The 23,328-nt window shown below is 37.5% G+C and overlaps 1 protein-coding gene and 1 long non-coding RNA gene across 4 annotated transcripts; both read left to right on the forward strand.

Annotated features, from left to right (window-relative positions):
* Positions 1–1,247: 1,247 nt before the first annotated feature.
* LOC124167572 (nuclear hormone receptor HR96-like) lies at positions 1,248–23,014 on the forward strand. 2 transcript variants are annotated; one of them, XM_046545545.1, is made up of 7 exons: positions 1,248–1,460; positions 1,874–2,072; positions 9,158–10,374; positions 10,935–11,175; positions 14,074–14,286; positions 16,027–16,254; positions 18,684–23,014. In XM_046545545.1, exons 2-7 carry the CDS (start codon positions 1,893–1,895, stop codon positions 18,885–18,887), a joined length of 2,283 nt encoding a protein of 760 aa, XP_046401501.1. In that variant the 5' UTR covers positions 1,248–1,460; positions 1,874–1,892; the 3' UTR covers positions 18,888–23,014. The 2 variants fall into 2 exon arrangements, with proteins under 2 accessions (XP_046401501.1, XP_046401500.1); XM_046545544.1 differs by lacking the exon at positions 1,248–1,460 and adding an exon at positions 1,517–1,679.
* On the forward strand, positions 2,565–7,515 carry LOC124167573. Of its 2 annotated transcripts, none has more exons than XR_006866724.1 (3): positions 2,565–3,104; positions 5,367–5,492; positions 5,824–7,515. It is a non-coding gene; the product is annotated as an uncharacterized LOC124167573 (long non-coding RNA). The 2 variants fall into 2 exon arrangements; XR_006866725.1 differs by lacking the exon at positions 2,565–3,104 and adding an exon at positions 3,121–3,391.
* Positions 23,015–23,328: the final 314 nt, after the last annotated feature.

Consider the following 23,328-nt stretch of genomic DNA (forward strand, 5'->3'; position numbering starts at 1 on the left):
TGTGGTGGCTGAGGGTCCAAGTTGATCCAAGTGTGCATTGATGTTTTTTTGTGGAATGAGCATGGTAAGTAGTGTGTCTTCAAAGATGAAAACATATTTCTTGTTTCACTGGTAAAACATGGCATTGCTAACACGGGTGGCAAATGTTTCATATAGGTATTTCCCTTTACACAAAATATGTGATGTAACATAAAAGATACTTTCAAAGGGAATACAGCATCTAGGTAATTTTCTTGATAGTGAAATTTCCATGCAATAAATGAGTGATATGAAGTATAGAAATGAGTGGGGTATTAACAATGCCCAAACTCAAGTATCATAGAGATTCTAGTTGAATGACCTTTGAAGAAGTTCCTTCTTTGTACTGAATTCAGGAAAAGAAAAGATGCAAGGAGGGAATACTATGAGAAGGATGGTATAATAGTCACTGATATGAGTACATAGGCATGACTAAGCTTGAAATTATCGATTGCCAGGAGCCCCACAGCCCTCACGTTAGCTGGACAAGTAGAGGGTAGACAAAATATGAGATGGATCTGAGAGAAAGGTGTAAATGAACCCGTGAAGAGGTTTTTGAGTGCCTTGAGAGGATGCGGAGAGTAACCGCACAGCTGCAGAGGGCCCAACTGTGGAAGCTGGTGGACAATGGGGGGCTCCAAGGTCAGGTGGGTAATTCATCTATCTCGGTTTTGTGCAAATTCGTCCGCAGTTCCGTGCAATAGAAAGGAGTTTTCTCATATCCCGAATCTCAACTTATTCCATAGCATCTTCCGCTCAAAGAAAAAAGAATGAAGGCCGCCATTTGGAATTTTAAAGGGAGACGATATGTCAAATTGTAATTTAAAATTCAGACAATTTATTGTTACGCGAGGATATAAATATAAAGTCATAATCTATGGAGCAGATGAAGTATGGGCACGAAACCTACTACATGGTGTTTAAGTAACTGGCCAAACATTCTTAAATAGTTTACAAAGCACTCAATGCCATAATACGTTATTCGGAGAAGCAAATAAAATTTCGTCCGATACAATATCAGGCTAAACTCTTCTACCCACTTCGGTGGGGTATGACACATCCGTTGAATTTTTGGTGGGCAATACTCATACCCATGGTCCGTATATAAGAACCATGCTCATACCATTCCCAAGGGGTCCCTGGGGCAATTAACCCCTCAATCATCAATACCCATTCTCCCACCACATTCCATTCTGTCTCCCCGGATCCTCACCCCACCATTCCCCTCAGCGCGATAAACTCAATCACGCGAGGTGCACGCCCTGTGATAGTGTTTTGTCTAATGTTGAAAATTTATGTTCATCAAGCAGACGTTTGGGAAGTTGTTTTCTATTTCGCTTAATCATCAGGGTGTAATTCTTAAATAAGTTCGTCTAAAAGCAAACATTTTGGATGAATTGAAGCTCTAGGAATAATTGTTACTATGTGACGCCCTATCGCTGGTAGGTAATCCCCATCATTCAAACGTCGTCTAACTTGAGATTTAGATAGTATGCATTATCTGTCATCTATCTTATCACATATTTTGCTTGACTTTACCCCATGAAATGAAACAGTAATGAACTTTGGATGATTGAAATTACTTTTTTGAGTGAAGTTCACGGGTCAATTGTGGTAACTTTTTAGTAACTGAGAATGGCTTGTCTCTCCTTACAATTCAGGTTAATATTAGTATTTGAAATTACTACCTTAGTGTTAAAATGCTGGAATTATATCATCCTTATCAATTGTGACGGTGTTCTCTGCCAATCATGGTGTTCCGAAAGCTGATGAATGTGGGCTTTTATTCCATCGTTTGACCATGGATTGAGTGTTGGAGGATTGGTTTACAATGCATGTCTTTTTGTTTGAATAGGTCGGCGTTTCTTGCTAAAATGGAAGAAGAAGATATCTCTCCAGACACGCCCCCTTCACAAGGATCTCAAAGTCGTGATTCATTCAGAGCAAATAAAGTATGTGGAGTGTGTGGTGATCAAGCGCTCGGTTACAATTTCAATGCAATCACATGCGAGTCATGCAAAGCATTTTTCCGACGCAACGCATTGAGGAATAAGGTATGTCTATATTATTGAAGTACTTCAATTGGAATTGAGTCATAACAACCGAGAATCATCCAATTTCAACTCTTTTTTGCTGTCCATTGTTTTTTGGAGACATCCAAAATGAATGTGTATTAGTTTACTATAGTCATTATAGTATTCTAGCTTGTATTAGGAATGATATCTCCGGAAGACAGGGCCTAAAATGATTATCAAAACACGGTTGCTCTAGCAAGGGAACTTGTAGTTATCCTGAAGAATGGTTAGAGTTAGACTTAGTGCTGCAAGAGCCTTTGATCTAATATTTAATCGGTTTGATGGAGAAAATTATGGTGCATACATAATCCTTAGTGACTTTCCGTCGATATTTAATTTCACTGACCCAAGTTTAAATAATGCAACAGCATAATGACTGTTGTATTGTAAATGGCAATGGATTATCCGTCTCAATAATGACTGTACCCAGACAGCACCGAGAAATTATTTACACGTGTTTTTTTGGTGTAAATGCGGTGTAAAAATAAAACTCGGATATTTTCATAATAAAACCCGTGTACAGAAGTATTCTGCATTTAAACGCACATTTTGCTATACTTTCGGTATGAAATCTATTCCTGCCATAATTTTTATGTTTTTTAAATTGCTTGCGTACTTCCAGATAGGCAAATGTATAATTTTAAAAATATATTTATTTATATACGTCCGTGACTTGATCAAATGACTGGATCGTCCTTTCAAAAATTGCCACCTTGATAAATATTGTTTCAGATGTAAATTGATGAGCGTATTTAATATTGGCGAATAATTCTTTTTACAATAAAAGAAGATAATGTTTTTCGTGATATTTCTGATATTTCGTGATGCTGATGGTAGCAGACATGTTGGACTATGAGTTCTTGTTAGCACCGTGTGTGGCGCTCCGTGTCGCTGGATAAACACAAGGACAAGGACCAAGGACGCAAGATGCAACGATAAAACCTCAGGTAACTCAACGCGCTAATATTGCAACCTCTGCCGTCTACTGCTCCTTGCTGCTTTCATAAAGAGGTGAGTTATCAATTTTTATGCGACTTACATTTGTTTGCCATACGTAATCTTATAAATGTGACCTTTACCATGAGGTTCGTGATGTCATGAAAATGGCCGAAGGACGCCATTAGGTAATAGCGCATATGTAGTTCTATTATTCATATTCTATTCTGTTATCCTTGGGATTTTTATTGGATCTTAATTTATCATTTCTCATCTGTGTGATATAAATACTTCAAATACAGCTGGGATTCGGCGGTATTCGTCTTCGGTTCTACTTCGACGCTATCTTCGTCCGGTGATAGGTATATTTTTCATAAATCTTTGAGCGTCAAAATTCCAAGTACCCTTTAAGTAACTATGTTAAGGTTCTTGGCTGATTCTATGGTTTCAATTTGCTTTGATTTCGATTCACATTTATTTGTCATTCGTAGTTAACTTTACAAATGTGTTGCTTTCCCTGAGGTCGTGGCGTCATGAAAATGGCCGAAGGTTCATTGTCAGCCTTCCCTTTTCTTAGCCATTGCGAAAATATATATTATTCTACTGTTTCATCCACTGAGTTTTTGTTGGCTCTTAATTCATCATTGCTCATCCGTGTGGTTTAAACATATAGAGCCGTTATTCGACGCAATTCATATGTTTGCCGGGAGATTTATTTGTGTTATATTTTTGGGCGTCAATTGGTGATTTTATTGGGCTGTTTGGTCCGGATTTTTCAATTGATATTTCGGAGAATCAAGTATATGAGTGCTAGTGTGTAGCATATTGCCACGATGCTTTAACGTCGCGGTTAGTATGCTCGTGAATGGTTAAAAAATGAAAGCTTTTTTCGTTGCTGTAATTATAATTTGTTACGGTGATATATGTTATAATATAAGCTAATTATATTTCGTTAATTTCGCAGTAACACTCGGAAAATAATCCTGATAGAAAGGTGTTAATTATTTTTTTATTTACAATCTCGTGCCAGCATTTTTTTTACCATCCCTTACGCTCTAAATGTTTTAAATTCGGAAAATTTTAAAATCTCAAATTTGCTCTTTCCTTGCCTTCATAGTCTAGAATAATTTTCGCGTTTATTGAATTTCACCAGAGTAATATGATGCCTGTGTATTGGAGGGATGTAAATGGCTCATTAATAATCTTAATCAGTCTACTTCATGGTCTTCATTTGCATTTCACTGCTCTGTTATATTGGTAAGTTGTCTTGGAGTATGGTTTTATGATTTTTAATCCACATTTTCATACACACATTGAATGGATCCAAAATAAGTATCGTAAATTACTTGATTACAATATTGAGAAAATACTGCATAAAGACCCAGGATGCTATATATATGTGCATTAATTGAATTTGCAAGCTCCCTCAAATCGTAGAAGACAAATTGGAATGTTCAACTTAAATGGCATATTGTTGGATGAGATCAAATTCACTGATTTGTTTTATTTTATAACTTTTAGAGTTCCAAACATCAATACAAATATTTCGCCCCATTTTTGTGTCCATTATTACCTGCCATCCAACTACACCAAAACAGTGCAATTTATGTTGTAATAAATTTGATCTTTCTCATTCTTCTTCCTCAAGTTCTAAGAAATATAAATAAAATAATGTAACTGTGTGGTATATCAAAATGTTGCCCTCTGTCAATATACACTTTTTTCCATTTATCTTTTTCTTGAGTTTAGATTTAGTAAAAATATCATCAAATTAATTCAACACTCAAGTGTACTCATTTTAGAGAAGGGTGGGTGGAGATGGACTCACTACTTGTAACTTAGTCTCATCCGCATGAGAATACTATGAATAGGATTGGAGGCAAGACTGAGGCTGGTATAATGAAAAAGTATTTTCTGAGGCATGCTCACTCAAGAGCCAGCAAAGGTCACGGCATACTCTATAGAGTCTTCTGCTCTGTTAAAGATAGAAAGTTCACGACAAGAGGATTGTTTCCTGATGATTAGGACATATTTCAGTTCATATATATTTAAGAGTTGGTTAGATTTCAATATTATATGTAGGGAGAGACATCAGCCATGCTGCAAATGACTGTACTTTTTTAATTGGTGTGGTACTAGACGTGCTCCTCATATTTTTAATAAAAACTATACTGAGATACTAAAATACCATTTCTTATATATATCACTGTGTCTCGTTTTCTCTTGTGAATATTTATCTAAGTGATGGCATGACATGGTGCATGGTGTAAAGAAATAATTTTGAGACCATACAATCATAAAAATGTTTTAATGTGTCCTTTGCATTTATAAATCTAGGAAGCTCCATTGGAAACATTGGTTATGGTCGTTTGATGGAGGAGGATAAACATTCAAAGCTGGCCGTAGGAAGGAGTCTGGTGAAAAGGGTATAGACCATACTCTGTGGCGTGATGTGGAATACAGGTACCAAATACTTATTCAAAAGTTATATCTCATGGAGGGAAAAATGTTGGCACTTAGTTTCACATGATGCCTAAATATGGTAGTATAAAATTGTTTGTTAGACCAGTTTGCACCAGGTTCCATATTTTCTAAATTTTTGTTGCGTTCATCATGGCATCTTTGTTGGAACGCTTACTAGTTGTAGGCTTTGCAATGTCATTCGTCATTGTATGTGAAAAAGATAGTTCATATGCTATAAGTATTGCTTCTGCATTAAGAGGTATTAGCACATAGATGAAGTGATTGATAGCTTTGCTACTTCAACAATAATAATGATTTTAATTTTTTTCAGGAATGATTCGGCATTGATGAGTGCTAGTACGAAGATAAAATCATGTTAGCATGGTATGGTAGACCAGAACAATTTTGACTCCTTAAGACATATTTAAATTTATGATTTTTTACATATTTAGTTACATTTTTCATTGAAGTACTTGAAAATTAATTACAATTTTGTTTACGTGCATTTATTTCTCTATACTCACTTTGATACCAATTTCATAGGAGTAGAAGTCCTAATTATTGAGTGTTGCTTTCTGTCCATTCTTAGATTTTATTTTCAGTCACTGTGTGGTTTTTGCGGAGGATATGTCAATTCAACGGTTTCTTTGAAATGAGATGGGCTTGAGTAGGTTCCGGGACTGACTTGGGTGTCGAATTAGGTCGTGAAGTACCACCAACAGGATTTTCGTACAGCTCTGATAAATTTAAGCTGGCTGTTTTCTTGGATTCAATTTTTTTAAGCAATATCCTTTGGGTTATACCCATAAAGATTCGAAGTTTCAACACATGTCTTATTAAGGTTTTGATGGCTGCTCATTGACAGCATCATAGTGTTTGTGATCAGTTTCGTCATTCATTGATTCGTCAACATTCTCTGGGTCAATGATGATTTGTGTTTGAATAGCTTTTTCAAAGATGAAGTCCACGTCATTGAACTCTTCCGGTATAAAGGGAAAGATTTCTGCTACACTGAATCCTGAAACACCATTTTGCATTGTTGGGATCTTAATATACGCTTCATGAATGTCGCAATAAGGATGAAAGTTTTTTCTGGGTCAAAGTTATGTCGTTTCCTGAAATCTTCTGGAGGTCATTAATCCATAAGGGCCTGTCCCACTGTAAATTAAACACTTTCTTGAGAGAATCATTAAAAAATCCAAAGGCAGTGATTATGCGGGGGTATAAAGACAACATGAACATGATTACGTCTATGGAATTCATAGCTATCAAGAGAGATTTGACTTCTATGGTTGTCCATAATCAATTACACATGAACTTTCATAGTTGATTTTTTTTATCCATGAAATTTTTGAGCCAATCTGCGGAGAGTTCTTCATTTGCCTATCTGTTATCAGAGCATTAGTAGATTTAGTCTCTCTGGGTTAGTAATCCTTTATATCTTAAGGAGGCCAAATAACCGTAATGATGAAGGGTTAATATTGATAAAACTATGTGGAATGTTTGCACTATTTGATAAAATCATGTTTTTTTCTACCTGTCAGTGGGAAGTAACAATTGTTGAGCTCTTGTTTCATTTCTCTCTAGTACATATATTAAAGATTCACAATCATTATCTTCATTGAATCGCTGACATTGTCATGGCACTCTTTTCACTCTTATATAACCAAACTGTTTCCTTTGTCTCTGCAGGTGATAGTATGGTTCTCGTGTTTACATAAAAGTTAAATTCTTTTGATTGTTCTTTCTGTATTTGATGGTATGGGATCACGAGTATGGTTTTTCCTATTAATGAAGCCCTTTTTGTGATTGTAGATGCTACTGAGTATTTGATAGTGAGTGGTTCATTCCACAATGAAGTTTCACAGACCGACTGTAATTCACTAGGGATTTTAAGTCTCTTGATTGCTGGGGATACGAATGAAGTCTCATGTATGCTTTGTTTATTCTGTTTTTTGTATGCTTTGTTTTGTATTCCGCCATTCACCTAATAGTGCCCAAATAAATGTTTTCTTAAATTGAAGTGTCATTAAATTTTTAATCTGCATTTGAAAGGTTTTCCCATTTACTTTGTTGAAATAAGTCACCTAGCATTAGGTGGGCTTCTTCAGTGATCACCATCATTAATGGGTGAGTTTTTCTGTGTAAGTCCTCATGCTTAGGATTGGTAAGCATTCCTCATCCATGAGATGTCAGACGCCAGTGGCAACCAAGGGGAGTTGGGTAAGTATGCATTGTTTGCCCCCTGGGGAGCAAAATCAACCACTTGGGATTTTAATTTAATAGTTCGGGGGAAGTAAGTGTCTATAGGGTCTAGATCTATAGAAACTTATAGATCCAGGATAATTTTAGTTGACTTCTAATTGTAAGTTTAGGGGGTTGCATTGATTGTGAATTCTACTACTTGCTTTTGTGTATTAAACACCAGATCACATTAAATGGTGCATTTTGAGAGGATCACCTTGTCACGTTTGTTTACAGGAATGCTGAAGGAACTTCTTTCAATGAAAAAACATTGTGGTACAGCCTTCGAAATGCACCACTTTAAATGTACTCACTGGTAAACTACAAGCTTCCGCTTTTTATGCATTCGGGGTCATAGGTGGTTTCTGGTGATAGTTCATTGAATTTAACAATCTTTTTGGGTAAAAAATTAAACTTTTTCTTTCAACAGAATATATTATTAGGTTATAAAGTTCACCCTAAAGATACTTCATGGAATTTACATTTTGGATGAAAAAATTGAACTTTGTTATTCCACAGATAAAAAATTGAACTTTGTTATTCCACAGATAAAAAATTGAACTTTGTTATTCCACAGATAAAAAATTAAACTTTGTAATTCCACAGAAATCAGTGTAATTGCAAAGTTTAATTTTTTGATCTGTGGAATAGCAATGTTTATTTTTTCATCCTAATCGTTCAGGTTCGAGTAATTGTCAAGAGCGACCTATCGATGAGTCGATATACATCGCCAAGAGCGACCTATGGATAGCTCGATATAATCGACCAATCGATTTGGCTGCAGCGATAGTACTGCCATCTAGCGGCCATATTTGAAAGTAACTCAATGTTGCGACGGTGGCGTCGCCCCCGGGAACCGTGGTACTACGTGGGACCTAGGGAATAATATACGGATAATACTCGTGTATACACCAGAAATAGCGGACATAGTACCGGAAATACACCGCAATTACACCAGTCCTACACGAGTAGAAACGAGATATACACGAGTTTTTACCCGTGTTTTATCACGATTTTACACGGGTTTCGCACTGCTTGTGCTGTATGGGGTAGCACTCCCAAAACCTAAGGTGCTTTCATTAAAAATTTCCGTAATGTCACATCTGATAGATGGAGTTGCACAAATTTATTAAGCCTGCCACCATCAAGCAAGTGCTCCTTTTTGCATAGAGTTTTGACCCAGTGTGAATTCATTTGCAATGCATAAAGGAACCCTTTCACGAGATCAGGAGAAATATGTCCTGGGCATGAATTAGTTCCTAACGTAAATTTTACTAATTTCTTAAATTTAAAAAGGATTCAATCCTCAGAAGAACTTTGTTAGTGTCTTGTATTCAGTAGTCAGGCATGCACCATTAAAATTTGGTGAATGAATTTTGTACTAACTTCATTTGTGCCTGATTCAGTCTTTTCTCCTGCAGGAGTTCCAGTGTCCTTTCAGCAATGCCTGTGAAATCACTGCGGTTACTCGTAGGTTTTGCCAACGATGTCGTCTGCGGAAATGCTTCGCCATTGGCATGCGCAAGGATTGGATTTTGTCGGAAGAGGACAAGAGGCTCAAAAGGGAGAAGGTGGAGAGTAACAAGGCGAGTGGTCGTAAGAGGGCTCGCTCTGGCAGCACGCACTCAGCCTCTTCATCGTCAAAGAGTCTTGAAAAGGCTGAACCCTCCCCTGCACCACCCTGTGACCTTCAGACATGTGCGTCTGATAGCAATGATTCTACAGTGCCTAGAGAAAAAGATACCCCCAGACCAGCTCTCCCTCCCTCTGTTTCCCCTGTTCCTTCTGCATCCTCAACAACTCATCAAGCCAAACCACAAGCGTGGGTGACTGGTACGCCACAAGTTAAAGTGCCAAAGTTGGAACCGGCCACAGAGGAGGCTATGCCATCCTTACCACGATCCTCTCCGGTCAGTGTGATCACCTCACCAAATTCAATCATCACTCAGGTATCGACCATCCAGCCCCATGCTGTGCCAATGTCTTCATTGCCCCCAAGTGAATTGTTGGGCCCACCCGCCCTTTCTCCCGAGACTTTCGATCCACAAGCTTCAGTGTATGCCTCATCTACCTCTCTCCACCATACGGGCGGCGAAATAGTCGAGGAGCCATCAGCAGTGCCATATTCTCCTTCCGCTTCCCCCCAGTCAGCCACCAGCTCTCTCTCCCCTAATTCCACTTCGGCCTTACCCCGTAGCACACCTCTGTTGAACTCACTCATCGGCAATCAAAGTAGTGAGGACTATGGTAGAATGTTTTACTCAAAGGGTACATCGGAGGCAAAAGAAAGGGTACATGAAATTGGGAGAAAGACAAAAGAGGATTGGGAAAATGAGGCTAGCAGGGTGCCTAAGTTGGGTAATGTGAAGGTTGAAGGGCAAGTATCTTCATCTTCGCTGGCATGGTGGGGAGGCAGCCAAGTGCCGGAAAGTGTCTTTGATGATTCTTCTCCGTCGATGGCTGTTGCTCCTGAGTCTCCTGATGGTCACTCAATGGATAAGTCCCTGAAAAAGACTATGCCAAACCCAGAAGCAACAGAGAGCAATGACCGCATGACAAAGTTGGCTAATGACACAGTTTCTCAGCTGGCCCCTATAACCCTTGAAGATAATTGGGACTTCCACACAAGTCTGTCCAGGTGAGTTGGCTTGTGAGCATAATATTTATACTACTTATGCTGTCTTTTATTGGTAATTTTAAATGATCTTGACTTAGATATTGCATTGTTTCATTCATGTTAGATGACCCTATAATTATTTTGCATTATTTTTGTTACAAATTTGATTAAAAATTGGTTTGCAATATTAATCTTACATGAAATTTGCTCAAGATAAAAGGTAATGGGGAGGCCCAGGATTCCACTCCAGCAAAGAAGCAATATACTGTAACCTTAGGAAAAATTGCGTAATTCTTGCTTAGCTTATTCCTATGCATTTTTTTTTAAATTTCTCTTCAACTTTATTATTCCAATGAGGAAAATTATTTGTGTTGTCATGGACACAAGCCAACATCCCCTTGATTTGTGCTGGGTGCATAACCATTGTAAGGCATATGATTTCCTGAGTTCAGAAAATGTGCGCATTTCATACTTGTGTTAGCTGGTGACCCCATTTAGGTTCACTTCTATCAAGTGAGTGCTTTTATTTATAAAATGGATAAATAAAGTGTTAATTTGTACATTTAATTGTTTTGTCGTAGGCGGGTGCCCATTGCACCAGACTCCATTGGATCAATCCTGAGTGAAGCAATCAAGATTGAGTTTGAAGCTCTAGGACCCCTTCACTGTAGCATACGAAGCAGTAGTGACGGAGGTTGTGGAGGGGGGGGCAGCCTGCAGAGGCACTTGAACGAGGTGGAGAGAGCCAAAATCAATGAGCTGGTCGTGGCGAACCAAGCACTCTTGGCGCCTCTGGATGCTGACCTGTCTGCACCATTGGATGTTAGTATTTATGCTCAAGTTTTCTGTGCATACTGCAATTTGAAAGTCAGTATGGAAATTGCTTGTAAATAGCATGGCTGTACACAATACCAGAATTTAGACCATCAGAATAATTTTCTTTTAAAATCAGGAATAGAAATCCAGTTCTTTTCACAAAATTGGAGGAAAATATTTTTGGCAATGCAATGGGATTTTATAAACATAGTGCCTTCTAGAATTTTAGTCCAAAAAATAAATGTATTCCTCTGCTTATGAATCAGAGTATTTTCAGTGTAGAATCAGAGTATCAGAGCCTTCTTGTGGGCTGAACATCAAAACCAAATTATTATTAACCCTTTCGAGACGGCGGAGTTTTCGTCTCAGCATGACTACTGTACTGAGCCCCAAGAGACTCCTCTTTCTCGCGGTACGGGGCATTTTTGGAGGGCATTCTTTAAGAAGGGTCTTGCTGAACCTTTTTCGACCCCTCCACGCAGGGACTTCGCATTATCTCGGACTCCGAGAGTAGTTGTGCTCCCTCCTTTCCGGGTTTACGACCATACCTGCGGCATTGGTTCGTGGTCAACTTATGTATTGTTCATATGTATTTAGCATATGGATAATTGTTGCTTGCATGTAAATTGCAGAATTTGAATTGAATTCCTCATTTTTATCTGAGCATTGTCAAATTTAAACGGAGTTCTAAGGCCATTATTAACGCATTTAATGCAGCAACAATTTCCATGTCCATGTTTATACATAACTCGAGATATAAGTTAATATTTGTCGTAGAATTTCGTTTAAATATTGTAAACGATACTCAAAAGACAAAAAATTCAATTCTTAGTGTATATTTCTTGAGAAATGAACAAATATTTATTTCGAAAATTGACTGGATAAACAATTGTACGACCACTGTCCCTTACCGCTAAGAGGGGTTATACCTGCTCCCGGATTCGGAGGGTAAATCCTAAACCCCGCAGCGTAAAAGGGGGAGAGCTAGAAAACGTATATATACGGTTTTCGATCTCCTGGCCAGGAAAATCTCACATGCATATATACGCCCGTCGTCTCCCGGGTCAGGAAACGTCCACACGTATATATATGTGTACAGAAGGGAAAAGGTTAACAGCATAAATTGTTAGTGTTTTTTCCTAGTATTCATTATGCAAAAAATTTTTTTGCAATGATGAAAAACCAGCAAAATGTTAATTTTAAGTTAACTACATGTGGCAATCTTCTTAGCAACAAGAAATCAGAGTACAGTTAACTCCTGATTATCCGTGTTGGAGATTATCTGTGTATTTTTTATCATCCTTCAGTGTTTTCTGCAATTTTTATAAAAAATAAAATTGGCCGCAAAAACAACAGGGTTATTGTATGAAAGAGTAGTGGAAGTAAAGGCGGTGGGGGAAGTAGAAGTAGAGATGAAAGAGGTAGTGATTACATGAGATACAGCCAGGTACTTGCCTGTGTAGACAAATTTATGGAGTTTTTGGAGCATTGTTGTGGACGGCTTTCGGGAGCAGCTGTGTGTTGCGCTTTGTCATGCGAGCTTTTGCGTCCAGTACAGGTCGCATCATCAGGCGATGAATGAAAATCGGAAAAGGTTGCCAATTAATGTACTTGTCAACACTACCCATTCCACTGGAGTAGTGGAGGAGGAGGGCGACGCTGATGTCAGCAGTACTCAGCCCTGTCCTTGAGCGGCGAGCGAACACTTCCCCGTTGTGGTGGGGTTTGCCAGTGAATAATAGCTGAAACCGTGCTGGGAACATCGTGGCCATTGTCTCTTCCTGGGAAATTCTCTTCCAAGTTTGGCTGAGTTTAACGCTGTCAACTCGGTTGAAATTCTGGGGGCATTTCTCAATTTCAGTTGCCTCCCGAATTAGTCGTCTATGATAAAACTTTTCTTGGGCTAACACCTGCGTTTTGTCGATTAAAATTTGATGCCCATATTCCGAGTAAGCATGCTCAGCTACGGCCGACTTCTCCGTGTCACGATGTAATATTGCCCGTTTATGTTCTTTTATACGGGAAGTACTAGAATGCCCTGTCCGCCCGACGTAAGATATCCCGTAAAAAATAGCCCACAAATAAGCCAAAAAGGCACTGGCATTCTTCAGCATACTTCTGGCAAAATAGGCTGGCTCTAAAAGGGTTAAGCAATGAAAAATAACAGATTATGTTCAAAAAAACATTATCTTGTTTGATTTGCGTAAACTACGGCTCTAACCAGGTAGCAATAAAAATTTGGAAAACTGGCGTAGGTAGTCCAGCAATGGTCAAATGTTTAAAAACGTTTTTCCCGCAGTCAGCGTGCAACACGTTTAAAAATGGTCCCCCACTGTACGGGTTAAATAGTGGTAGAAATGTAATTCCTGCAAAGGTTTCCCACTTCCAGTGCTAAACTTTGGAGAAGTAAACGATAAGAATGTGAGGGAAAATGGGACGTGGCTTACATTGAAATTTGGAGGATTCGTGTAAGCAGCGCAACACCACTTTTTCACCGGCATTTATGGAAAAAAGGTGTGCGGCTTCTACGGGTAAATACCGTGTGTAATTATTTTTATTCATGGTAGAACAAAAAACACAGTACAGTTCCACAAACTTTATGATGCTGTTGACTAGTTTTGACAGCTACAGTATTATTCTTATGACAAACAGGCAGATAGAAACATTCTCCTGTTTGTCTTGAGAATTATGCTGTAGCCATTGAAACTAGTCGACTGCACCATAAATTTTGTGGAACTTCTGTGTTTTTTTCTTCTACCATGAATATCTCCTTGTTCCACCAAATCACACCAAAATCTAGTTGATTTCATAATTATTTTTACATACCTAAATTGTTATTAATAAACATACTAATGTAGACGTTTGCCATCTAAAGGCTAATTGACTGCTTTCTCTGTGTCTTAGACAAGTGTCTGTGGTGGTGGTGAGCCTGTGCTTTTGGACATCATAAACCTCACAGCAGTGGCCATCCGGCGACTTATCAAGATGTCCAAGCGAATTGGTGCTTTCAAGTCTCTTTGTCAAGAGGACCAAGTGGCTTTGCTGAAAGGTGGTTGCACTGAGATGATGATATTACGCAGTGTGATGACGTATGATCCTGACAAAGACTCTTGGAAGGTAGGTATCTTTGAAGTTAAAGGATAAATGCCCAAAAATCCTGAAGGCATGGTTTTGCATATCCTCTAAAAACTCTGATATCTTGATTCTTAAATTGATAAATGGTTAGAAATTCATCCCAAGTTTCTCTGCATATCTCATACTTAAATATTGATTGATTCAAAATATTATAGGTTAACTTGCCAAGTATGTAACTTATGTATTCATGTTATAACTTTGTTTGAAATCCTGTCGCCTTCTGCGTATCCATCCTGGTGGCTTACTAAGTCCCTGTGAGAAACATATACCATAGGTTCAAAGGAAAGAGAAACTTTCCAATGTACATATTTCCTGGTAAAAATATTATTCATGAACTCAGTAGCGCATTTTAGTCTTTGCTCATTTTGTTTTGAATCCTTCCAATGTGGCTTGTTTGCTTCGTAATGCAATTGTAACAAGCTTGTTTTTTTTCTGTCATAAGCTTTCATGAAAGCACCTTGTTTTTTGCATTATTCTTCCTTAAACAGAGTTCTGGTCACCTTCCCATTTTCCCCTAAATGGCACCACCTCCACAGTGGTGGCTCCGTAAAGGGTGTTGCATACAACCCAGGATGCAACTCCCCTCTACACTTTGACTATCAGTATTGAAATTCCCTTCTCTTATCAGTATTTAAATAGTTGTAGGCCGCACTTCATCAGAGCAGCGGTGTAAGATACGTATTCCCAGTGTTAGACAATATTTTGGTAGTTTCGGATTATATTTGAAATACAATGCTTTGAGGCAGAACTAATATGGTGCCTCTAAAGGAGCTTGTCTCTAGCACCATATGCACTTAGTTACAGTTTAGTTACGTAAGCAATTCCACGTAAATGTCATACTGACTGGTTAAATGAAAAAAGTGGTGGGAGGCTCTGATATGGATCAAAATTTGTGCTATAAAGTCTAGACTTTCGTTATTAAGTGCTGACACTAGTATGAGTCGCGTGTGTCTCTGATAAGAGAAATTATTTTATGTGCTCACCACAGTTTTTAGCTACATACTAAATTTAATGAGTCATCTACATGCAAAAAACATCTGTTTCGCTAATTGATATTTATGGTCACTGTATTAATAATGTTTTTCTATTTTGAGGTTCATTCATTATTTTGAATGATTTTAAGGGTTTTTGCACAAATTTGTTTTGTTTATTCTGAATTAAAGAAGTTATTTTGTAAAATTTTTTGGCAGTGAAAAAATGTATACCAGTAGGGAATCACAAAAGTCAGTCCGTGACGATGCTTTTCAAGAGGAATTACTCCTGTGTAAAATCAGTTATTGTAATGGGCTTTGCAGCATTATGAAATTTGCATTTGGTGTTCTGAGATGTATTTTACTGAAACTTTGTTTCAGAGCAAACCTTAGAGTTTTTACTGTGAGCTGAAAGTTCGTTTCATTTTTGTCAGTCCGTGACAGTGAATTTTAAGTCACGTAAGTCCTGTATTTTTCAAGACAAAATAGTGTATCAACCAAAGTTAAACATCATACCATTGTGCAGCAATTTGGAATTTGAAAAATTTTTGTATGTCAGTCCGTTCGCGTTACGTGTGTTCTTAAAAGTTCAAAAACGCATTGTGACGGTCAGTCCGTGACGCATGGAATCGCCCTTGTTATTTGAGGAGATGCCTGTATGATTGACCAAAACTCCTATTTTTGTATCATTCTTCGCGCTAATGATTTGTAAAAAACATTAATCTGTGATTGATATCCCTCTTTATTCCAGATTCCACATTCAGGTACTTCTAGAAGTCGTGGCTCACCTAATCTCATTAAGGTGGATGTACTGAAAAAAGCCCCTGGGAATGTGTATGAGGAACACCAGCGGTTCCTTCGCACATTCGATGCTCGATGGAGATCAGACGAGAGTGTCATGCTATTACTCTCTGCCATTACTTTGTTCTCCCCTCAGCGACCACATGTTGTTCATGCAGACGTCGTGAGGCTTGAACAGGTAAACCAAAACCTTTATTCTTTCATGTAGTGTTGAGCAAGGCGTATGCATATTCGTTTGAAATTGTCCTAAGAATTTTTCCTCCATTTAGGTGCTTCAGATTTTGAAATTTAAAATTGACAATATGGATTCTATTTTTGTGTTTATTTTCATGTTTATTTGAATTTGAATTTAACATAAATGGTGGGCTTTAATGTTACAAATGAAGCAAATGGCATTTTCAGGCCTTGGAGTTTTCTTTGCTGTGGTTGCGTGATGACAGAACTTTAAAAAATCCCATTTTCTCCAGTCATTTTGTAAAAAATTAAACATTGGGATCCCTGAAGTGCCGTCAAACCTTAACTTCCTTCAACTTTTCTGGACTTCCACGTCAGGCAACAAATGTTAGATATGCTCTCAGGCTATAATTTTATCTTTCATCTTACGAAACTATGAAAAAAGGCTCATGTACACAGTCATCATAATTGCCATAAATACTTGCAACTGGACACCCCAGAGGTGTACTCTGTTGGTTTTTATCAAAATTGGTAGAATGGTATTGTTTGGTGATAAAAGCACAAAAGTGAAATTTCCTGTGCCAAGGACCCTATTGAGGGAAGATATTAGCTATGCACGGCTCTGAAGAGATACACCTCAAAATATCGATGGCATACTGTGGTAGGCACTTCTCGACCTTGCTTTACCCACATTTTTTGTGTTAATCATAGGTCTTTTGTCAGTACACTGCCAACCATTTGTTATAATGCAATTCTCACTACATGCCCTTAGATGAACTTCAAGAGATGAAAAGTGTTACAGAAAAAAATTATTCAATTTGTTCAGTCGCTGTATGATCTGAATCAAGTGTCCCTTTAACTCCCTTAAGTGTCCAAAACAAAGAAAATTATGAAAATAATCAAGCAAATGATTCTCACCCTTAACTCTTGTCATTCAAATCCCATCCACCTGAGCAAGAAGGTCTCGGTTGGTGCAGCAAGCACCCCCCTGTGCTCTTGCCGCCAGCTGACTTATTATGTGCCTGTGATACGAGGGGCCCTTTGGCTGAAAATGGGTTGATATTGTGGAACTTTAGAAGCTAATATCTTCACTCGTTCGACCTCTTTATATTCACTCAATAGGGCTCTTGCCGCCGAAGTCTCTTATGTGTGCTTTTATTACCTAACGCTACCATCCTACCAATTTTGATCAAAACGGGGAGAGTATACCACCTCAGGAGTGTCCTGGCCTGCCTCTATGAATGCCTGAAAATTGTGACATCTAGGAATTGGTGTGGTAGTAGCAACATGATGGAGTATTTACGGTATTCCTGTCATTTCTGCCATCAGTGGTAATTTAGTGACCCAGGTTACTTTCAAGATATCAAGTTATGCATGGCTCTGAGGAGATACACCTCATATTGACATACTGTGCCAAGTACTTCTCAGCCTTGCTATGTCCACATTTTTTTGTGTTAATCATAGGCCTTTTTTCAGTATACTGCCAATCACTTGTTACAAAGTGATTCTCGCTAAATGCCCTACTCACTTTAATTAGCATCTACTGCTCTTATCTAATCAGTAATTTTTGGTGAATTCAATGTTAAATATAATATGCCTGTTCAATATATGAAGACTACACCTGGAAAAGTCTTTCAAAATTTTGAATTTTTCAGAGACCCTGATAAAAGTAAAAAAAAAAAAATTATGAACAAATAATTGAAATGCCTGGAAATTTTTCCACTTTTAACGCACATGTTAACATTGTTATACAGCAAAATCTTTAATTTTATGTTCTTAGAGATTATTTTTGCAAGAAAGTCAATGCATCGTACAAAGTATGCCAGCATGTCTGTGATGTAGTTGGTACTGTAAGATTATAATCTGTATCATCTCCTCTTGCTGTGGATAGCACCTGTTGTGAGCAGAGAATACCTTGAAAATCGTTACAAAATAGTGGGGAAAAGAATGGAATTGTACTGGGGAAAATGGGGAGAACTGTGGGAATTTGATTTTTGTGACTGAGTTGCCTCCCAGGGCATTCTTTCTCTCCAGCTGCGGTTGGAGATGGTCTCTTCTCTGCCACACACATGTATTGCTTTTGCAATTGATGTCCCAGTCAAGTCATGGTATCACTTTTTTTGTGTATAAATGCCCTGGCCTGGGTAAATAAAATCTAATTTATATCAGCTCATTGTCTCATTAGTATTGAAAAGTGTTCCTTTTTATGGTATTTTCATGGTTATTATTTTTCAATGAATTGACCTTACATTACTTTTACTGGTTGTTACTTTAATAGTGAATGTATCGGTTTGGTTACATTAATCCAGAATTTCATTTATGTATTGTATAGCTATTCATTTGTTGCTTTAAATTGCCAATAGAGGCCCGTAGTTAAGTAAGGCGGGAGTGTACTCCTTTTAGCATGTATTTTTCTTTGTCTCTTTTTGACAGAATTCCTACTACTACCTCTTACGTCGGTACCTTGAAAATGTTTGCCCGAATGGCTGTGAGGCACGTTCTACTTTCCTCCATCTTATACAAAAAATGGCTGAACTTCATCGCCTCAATGAGGAGCATGTTAAGGTCTATCTTGACGTGAATCCACGGGATGTAGAACCTCTTCTCATAGAAATATTTGACCTAAAGCCGCATTAGCATTTAGGGCAATAATTTTTGTCTTTGTTTCAAGCATCTTTTTTTATTTTGCTCTGTTGTTATAAATCATCGGTGTATATCATTTATATATTACACATAGTCACATTGATGCTTGTTTTTATCAGATGATGATTTTAAAGATATGCTTCAAAATGAATTATTATACATTTTATTAATGTTAATGTTGTAATTGTTATTGGAACATATGTTTTATGTTTTACCTCTTATGTTTAGTGGAGTCTATAACCAAATTGCTCAGGTTTTATATGGTGTTGAGATAGAAATGTTTTTTTTTTTTTTTTTTTTAATCGTTGATAAATGTTTATTTCAAGGGAAGGAGTTCCTTGTCCTTATTTTGAAGAATGTTTTATTTCACGTTTTAGAAGTAATTGAAAGTGTAAATATATTGTGTAAGCTTGATAATATCCATTATGAATGTGAATAATAATGGAATGCCATATGGAATTCAGCTAAGGATATTTCAAAATTTTATTCCTGCTGTTTGAGGTTTTTATGCCTAATTATGTTTATTTGAAATAGGAATGTTGTCTGTTTTGAATGTTGTGTGGCTGTTTATATAATGATTGTTTCAATATTGCCATCAAGTCTTTAGTGCATAAACAACTCTGCTCAAAAATTAACGTATTTCTCTAATTGTCCATGTTTTCATTGCTAGATAGAGTTATTATACAAAGAAAAATTTCCATTGAAGTTATCTGCATTGAGGAAAGAAGTATGATGATATGATGGTTAGGGAACTGGAAATTTTTGGAATTAATTTGGATCTGTGCCTGTGGGATCTCTTGAATGCTGCAAATCTATTGTTGAAATAGCAACTACATAAATGCCACATGATTATAATTAGATCAAAGTTGTGTGTGAAGATAATCAAAGGTTCTCAATCATATTCAAACTTTCAACATAATATCTTGATTAGCATTGGTCATTTGTGATTTGTTATTCATGGAGCAGCTTAGGGTTTGATACTTATCTCATTTGTTGACAGTTCATAAATGGGTGTTCTCTACCTCTGTAATAAGTTCTGGTGGCTAAATATCTGTTATTGTTGTGTCATACCCTTAAAATTCATTTTTCACCATTCCATCATCAAAATCACACTGAATTTTCTTGCTTGTTGTCAGTCATCATTAATTTAAAGGTAATATATATTTTTACATCATGCATAGACATTTCTACGATGCCCTTTAGCACCTATGCAACTTTCGTTGCATTAAATCAGTATTTTACCATAATTTTTCCCATGATTGACTAAATTGACTGATCAATGGCATGTGGAAGGGGACAATGCCATATGCCTAGCAAATGAGTGAGAGTACATACTAGACAGCCCTTTACTGGTGGTGGCAAAATACATATGGCTGGATTTACCTATATCGAGGAGACAGAGGAGATGTCACTCCATCCAATCTGTGAAAATAAGTAGGTGAAATTTATTTACTCATTGTATCCATATGACTGAAGTGTGCAAAAATTATTTACTCTCTGAATTAAATATTTTTATGAAATTAATTTTTTATTGAACAGGATAGTACTTGCAATCATATTTTTAACATCAGTGGTCAGTCTGGATACAATAGTATCTAGTATAGTAGTACATAGAGCAAAGCTAGGGAAGAGAAAAATTTCCACAGCTTTTTCTCATTTTAGACATAACAATATATTTACTTTGAAATAGAATCCCTGGTTATTTTTAAGCTCACAAGTGTAAGAATGCCATAGGCGATTATCCTTTAAACTATGCTAGCTCTTCTGCTACACAATAGTACTACTACTGGGTGTGTGGTGGAAAGCTCATAATCTCCTCCTCAACAGTATTAGCTCAAGTGAGTATAGCATTGTACCCAGTTCAAAATATCTTTGTAGCTGAGGGGGAGTGGCTGAAGCAAGTGGGGGAGGGTGGCTTCCATTAGAGCCCGGACAGTGTCAGTGGGCTTCTCTGATGTGGGTTGGTGGAGTACCGATAGAGCTGGAGCAAACTTCAAGTTGCCAAATACGCATAGCCACCCCTGCTTGTCAAAGGAAACTGGTGAGTCACCGGTGGCCACAGGTATTTTAGACCTGGCACCGAGACAATATAGCTTCTCAGTTGGAGAGAATTGAGGATAATCCGTTCACAGAACCACTGGAAATGGTCAGCTATCCTAATGAATCTGATACCATTACATAAAGTTACACGTGCACGAAACATCTCATGAATGGGGTTTTGCAATACTACTAGCAGATTTACGATGTGAAATCAACTGAAGTCAGAGACTGACTGAATATATGAAGCACTAAGCCATGCCTGCTATCTTCTGATTGGTAAAGGGATAGTTTCATACCAAGAAATTCTCGCTCTGTTCACCCCCAATAGCTTAAGTGACACCTGCTCTGGTGCTAAGATAATTTGGAACAGATACAACGATCGGGGAAAAGAAGTACAGGCAGTACATTGAGCTGCCAAGGAAGTAGTCCTCCCCATGCCTTTTTGCATGCCTGCAAAATGTTTGGGGTTCTGGAGTAGTGATTAAAGGTCTGCAGTGCATCAAGTCAGTTTTAGTTTGACCACGTGGAGCCAGATGGTGCAGGTGGAACAACTTGGTACAAATTTATTAGGAATAACAGAGAGTTCTACACTGAAATAGCACCTCTGTGCAGCTTTTTCAACTTGCAGCTACTATCCTCCTTTCATTAAAGTGGAGTAAAATATTGGGAGTGGCCACTGATGATTTTCTTACTACAAATATCTAGCAGCCTCCAAAAAAAGTTAGAAGGAAGGATTTTTTAAAGGTGATACTCATTCACTAGCCAGTGCCATAGCTGTATGCATTCACCCTAAGTCCACAGGCGGTACAATTTTAGCTTAAGTGGTTAGAGAACTTGCTACAAGTCTGAGAGATCCGAGTTTGTATTGCGGTCATGGCAAATGATTTTTTTTATTGGGAAATTTTGTGAATTAATATACGTTTTAGGTTAATTCTGTTAAAATAGTTGATCACCCTGAATCCAGAATTCTCTACATGGCAACACTCATAATGGGTATACATATTTCCAAGGAATGCTTTGAGGAAAACATAACTTTGGCTGAATTCTTGCTTTTTTATTCAGCTGCTGAAACTGTTCCCCTCTTTTCTAAAAAAAAAAAAAAAACGATGCATCTGTCGACTATGGAACACACAGTCATTGTGGTTCGTTGCTTATATTGGGGTTCTGGAGAGATGATACTAGGTCTGCAGGGTGTTGAGTAACATGTAGTTAGACCCTATGGTTCAAACTTTTAATCCAATTTTGGTCCAAATACATACATATTTAGGTAAAAGGTTAGCTATTAATGCCACTACCATAACATTTCAGAGTGAAAATATGCACACTGTGGCCAGGTTCTGTTCATGTTTCCACTTCCAGAGTAAAAGATTAGGAAAAAAGCAATCTTAATTTTTTTTAATGAAAATTCAGCAGCAAGCCTCATTAACGATGTCTGCCTTTATTTCCACAACCTTTTAGACATAACTGTTTCCAATGGTACTAGGTAACATGTATCACCTTTATCATAGCATCAACCATTTCTTCTGTGCTCTATCCTTGCACGGACTTCCTTTATTTCATCCACCTAAGGCTCTGTCCAAGTGCTATCTTATTATCAACACAGGTGGTGCTCCTGACTAATATACATCATTCCCCAAGTTCATTCATCCCTTTTAAGCATAAACACCATTTATCCAATTCTGGACTCTTCATATGTTGTAATGTTGAAGTGGAACCACCAGAACTTCGATTATGAAAGGTTGGTTGTATGTGAATTTTAACATGGATTGTATATAATTTCAGATAAATGGTGTGTTTTATGTACAATTTTATTCTGTTATTTAGTTGGAACAATGTTGATCTCTTCCTCAATACTCCAATTATCATTGAATCCATGGAAGAAAATAACTTGCAGAAATATGTACATATTTTGTTTTCAAATGCTTGTATTGGATGTAGCTGAAGACAGGGAGAAATAATGCCATAATATTTGTGATAGAAACATGGCAATATTTATTATTTAAGAAAAATTAATGCACAACATTATTTCACCCAATTCTTGAGACACTAGTTTGAAGTCATTAAAAACTTCATTAACTGTTTTTCAACATTGTCTTCGGACAAAATAATTTTTAATACTTTACCACTATTAAAATGATATAAAAAGTGATGTAAAGGCCTGTTTACATGGTGCATTAACACGTACGGGTTAATGTATAAATGTATGAACGCGAGAATGAATGCCAAAATGCACCGTTTAACCACCCAACTTGTGCGAATGCATGCACAGAAAATAGAACCTGTTCTAATTTGGTTCATGCATTCGTACATGTTCCGTTCCGGTCCACAAAAATCATTCATGCAAACGTACATTAACTCATACGTGTTAATGTATCGTGTACACAGGCCTTAAAAG

This window comes from Ischnura elegans, chromosome 11, assembly GCF_921293095.1.
Source record: "Ischnura elegans chromosome 11, ioIscEleg1.1, whole genome shotgun sequence".
Taxonomy (NCBI): domain Eukaryota; kingdom Metazoa; phylum Arthropoda; class Insecta; order Odonata; family Coenagrionidae; genus Ischnura; species Ischnura elegans.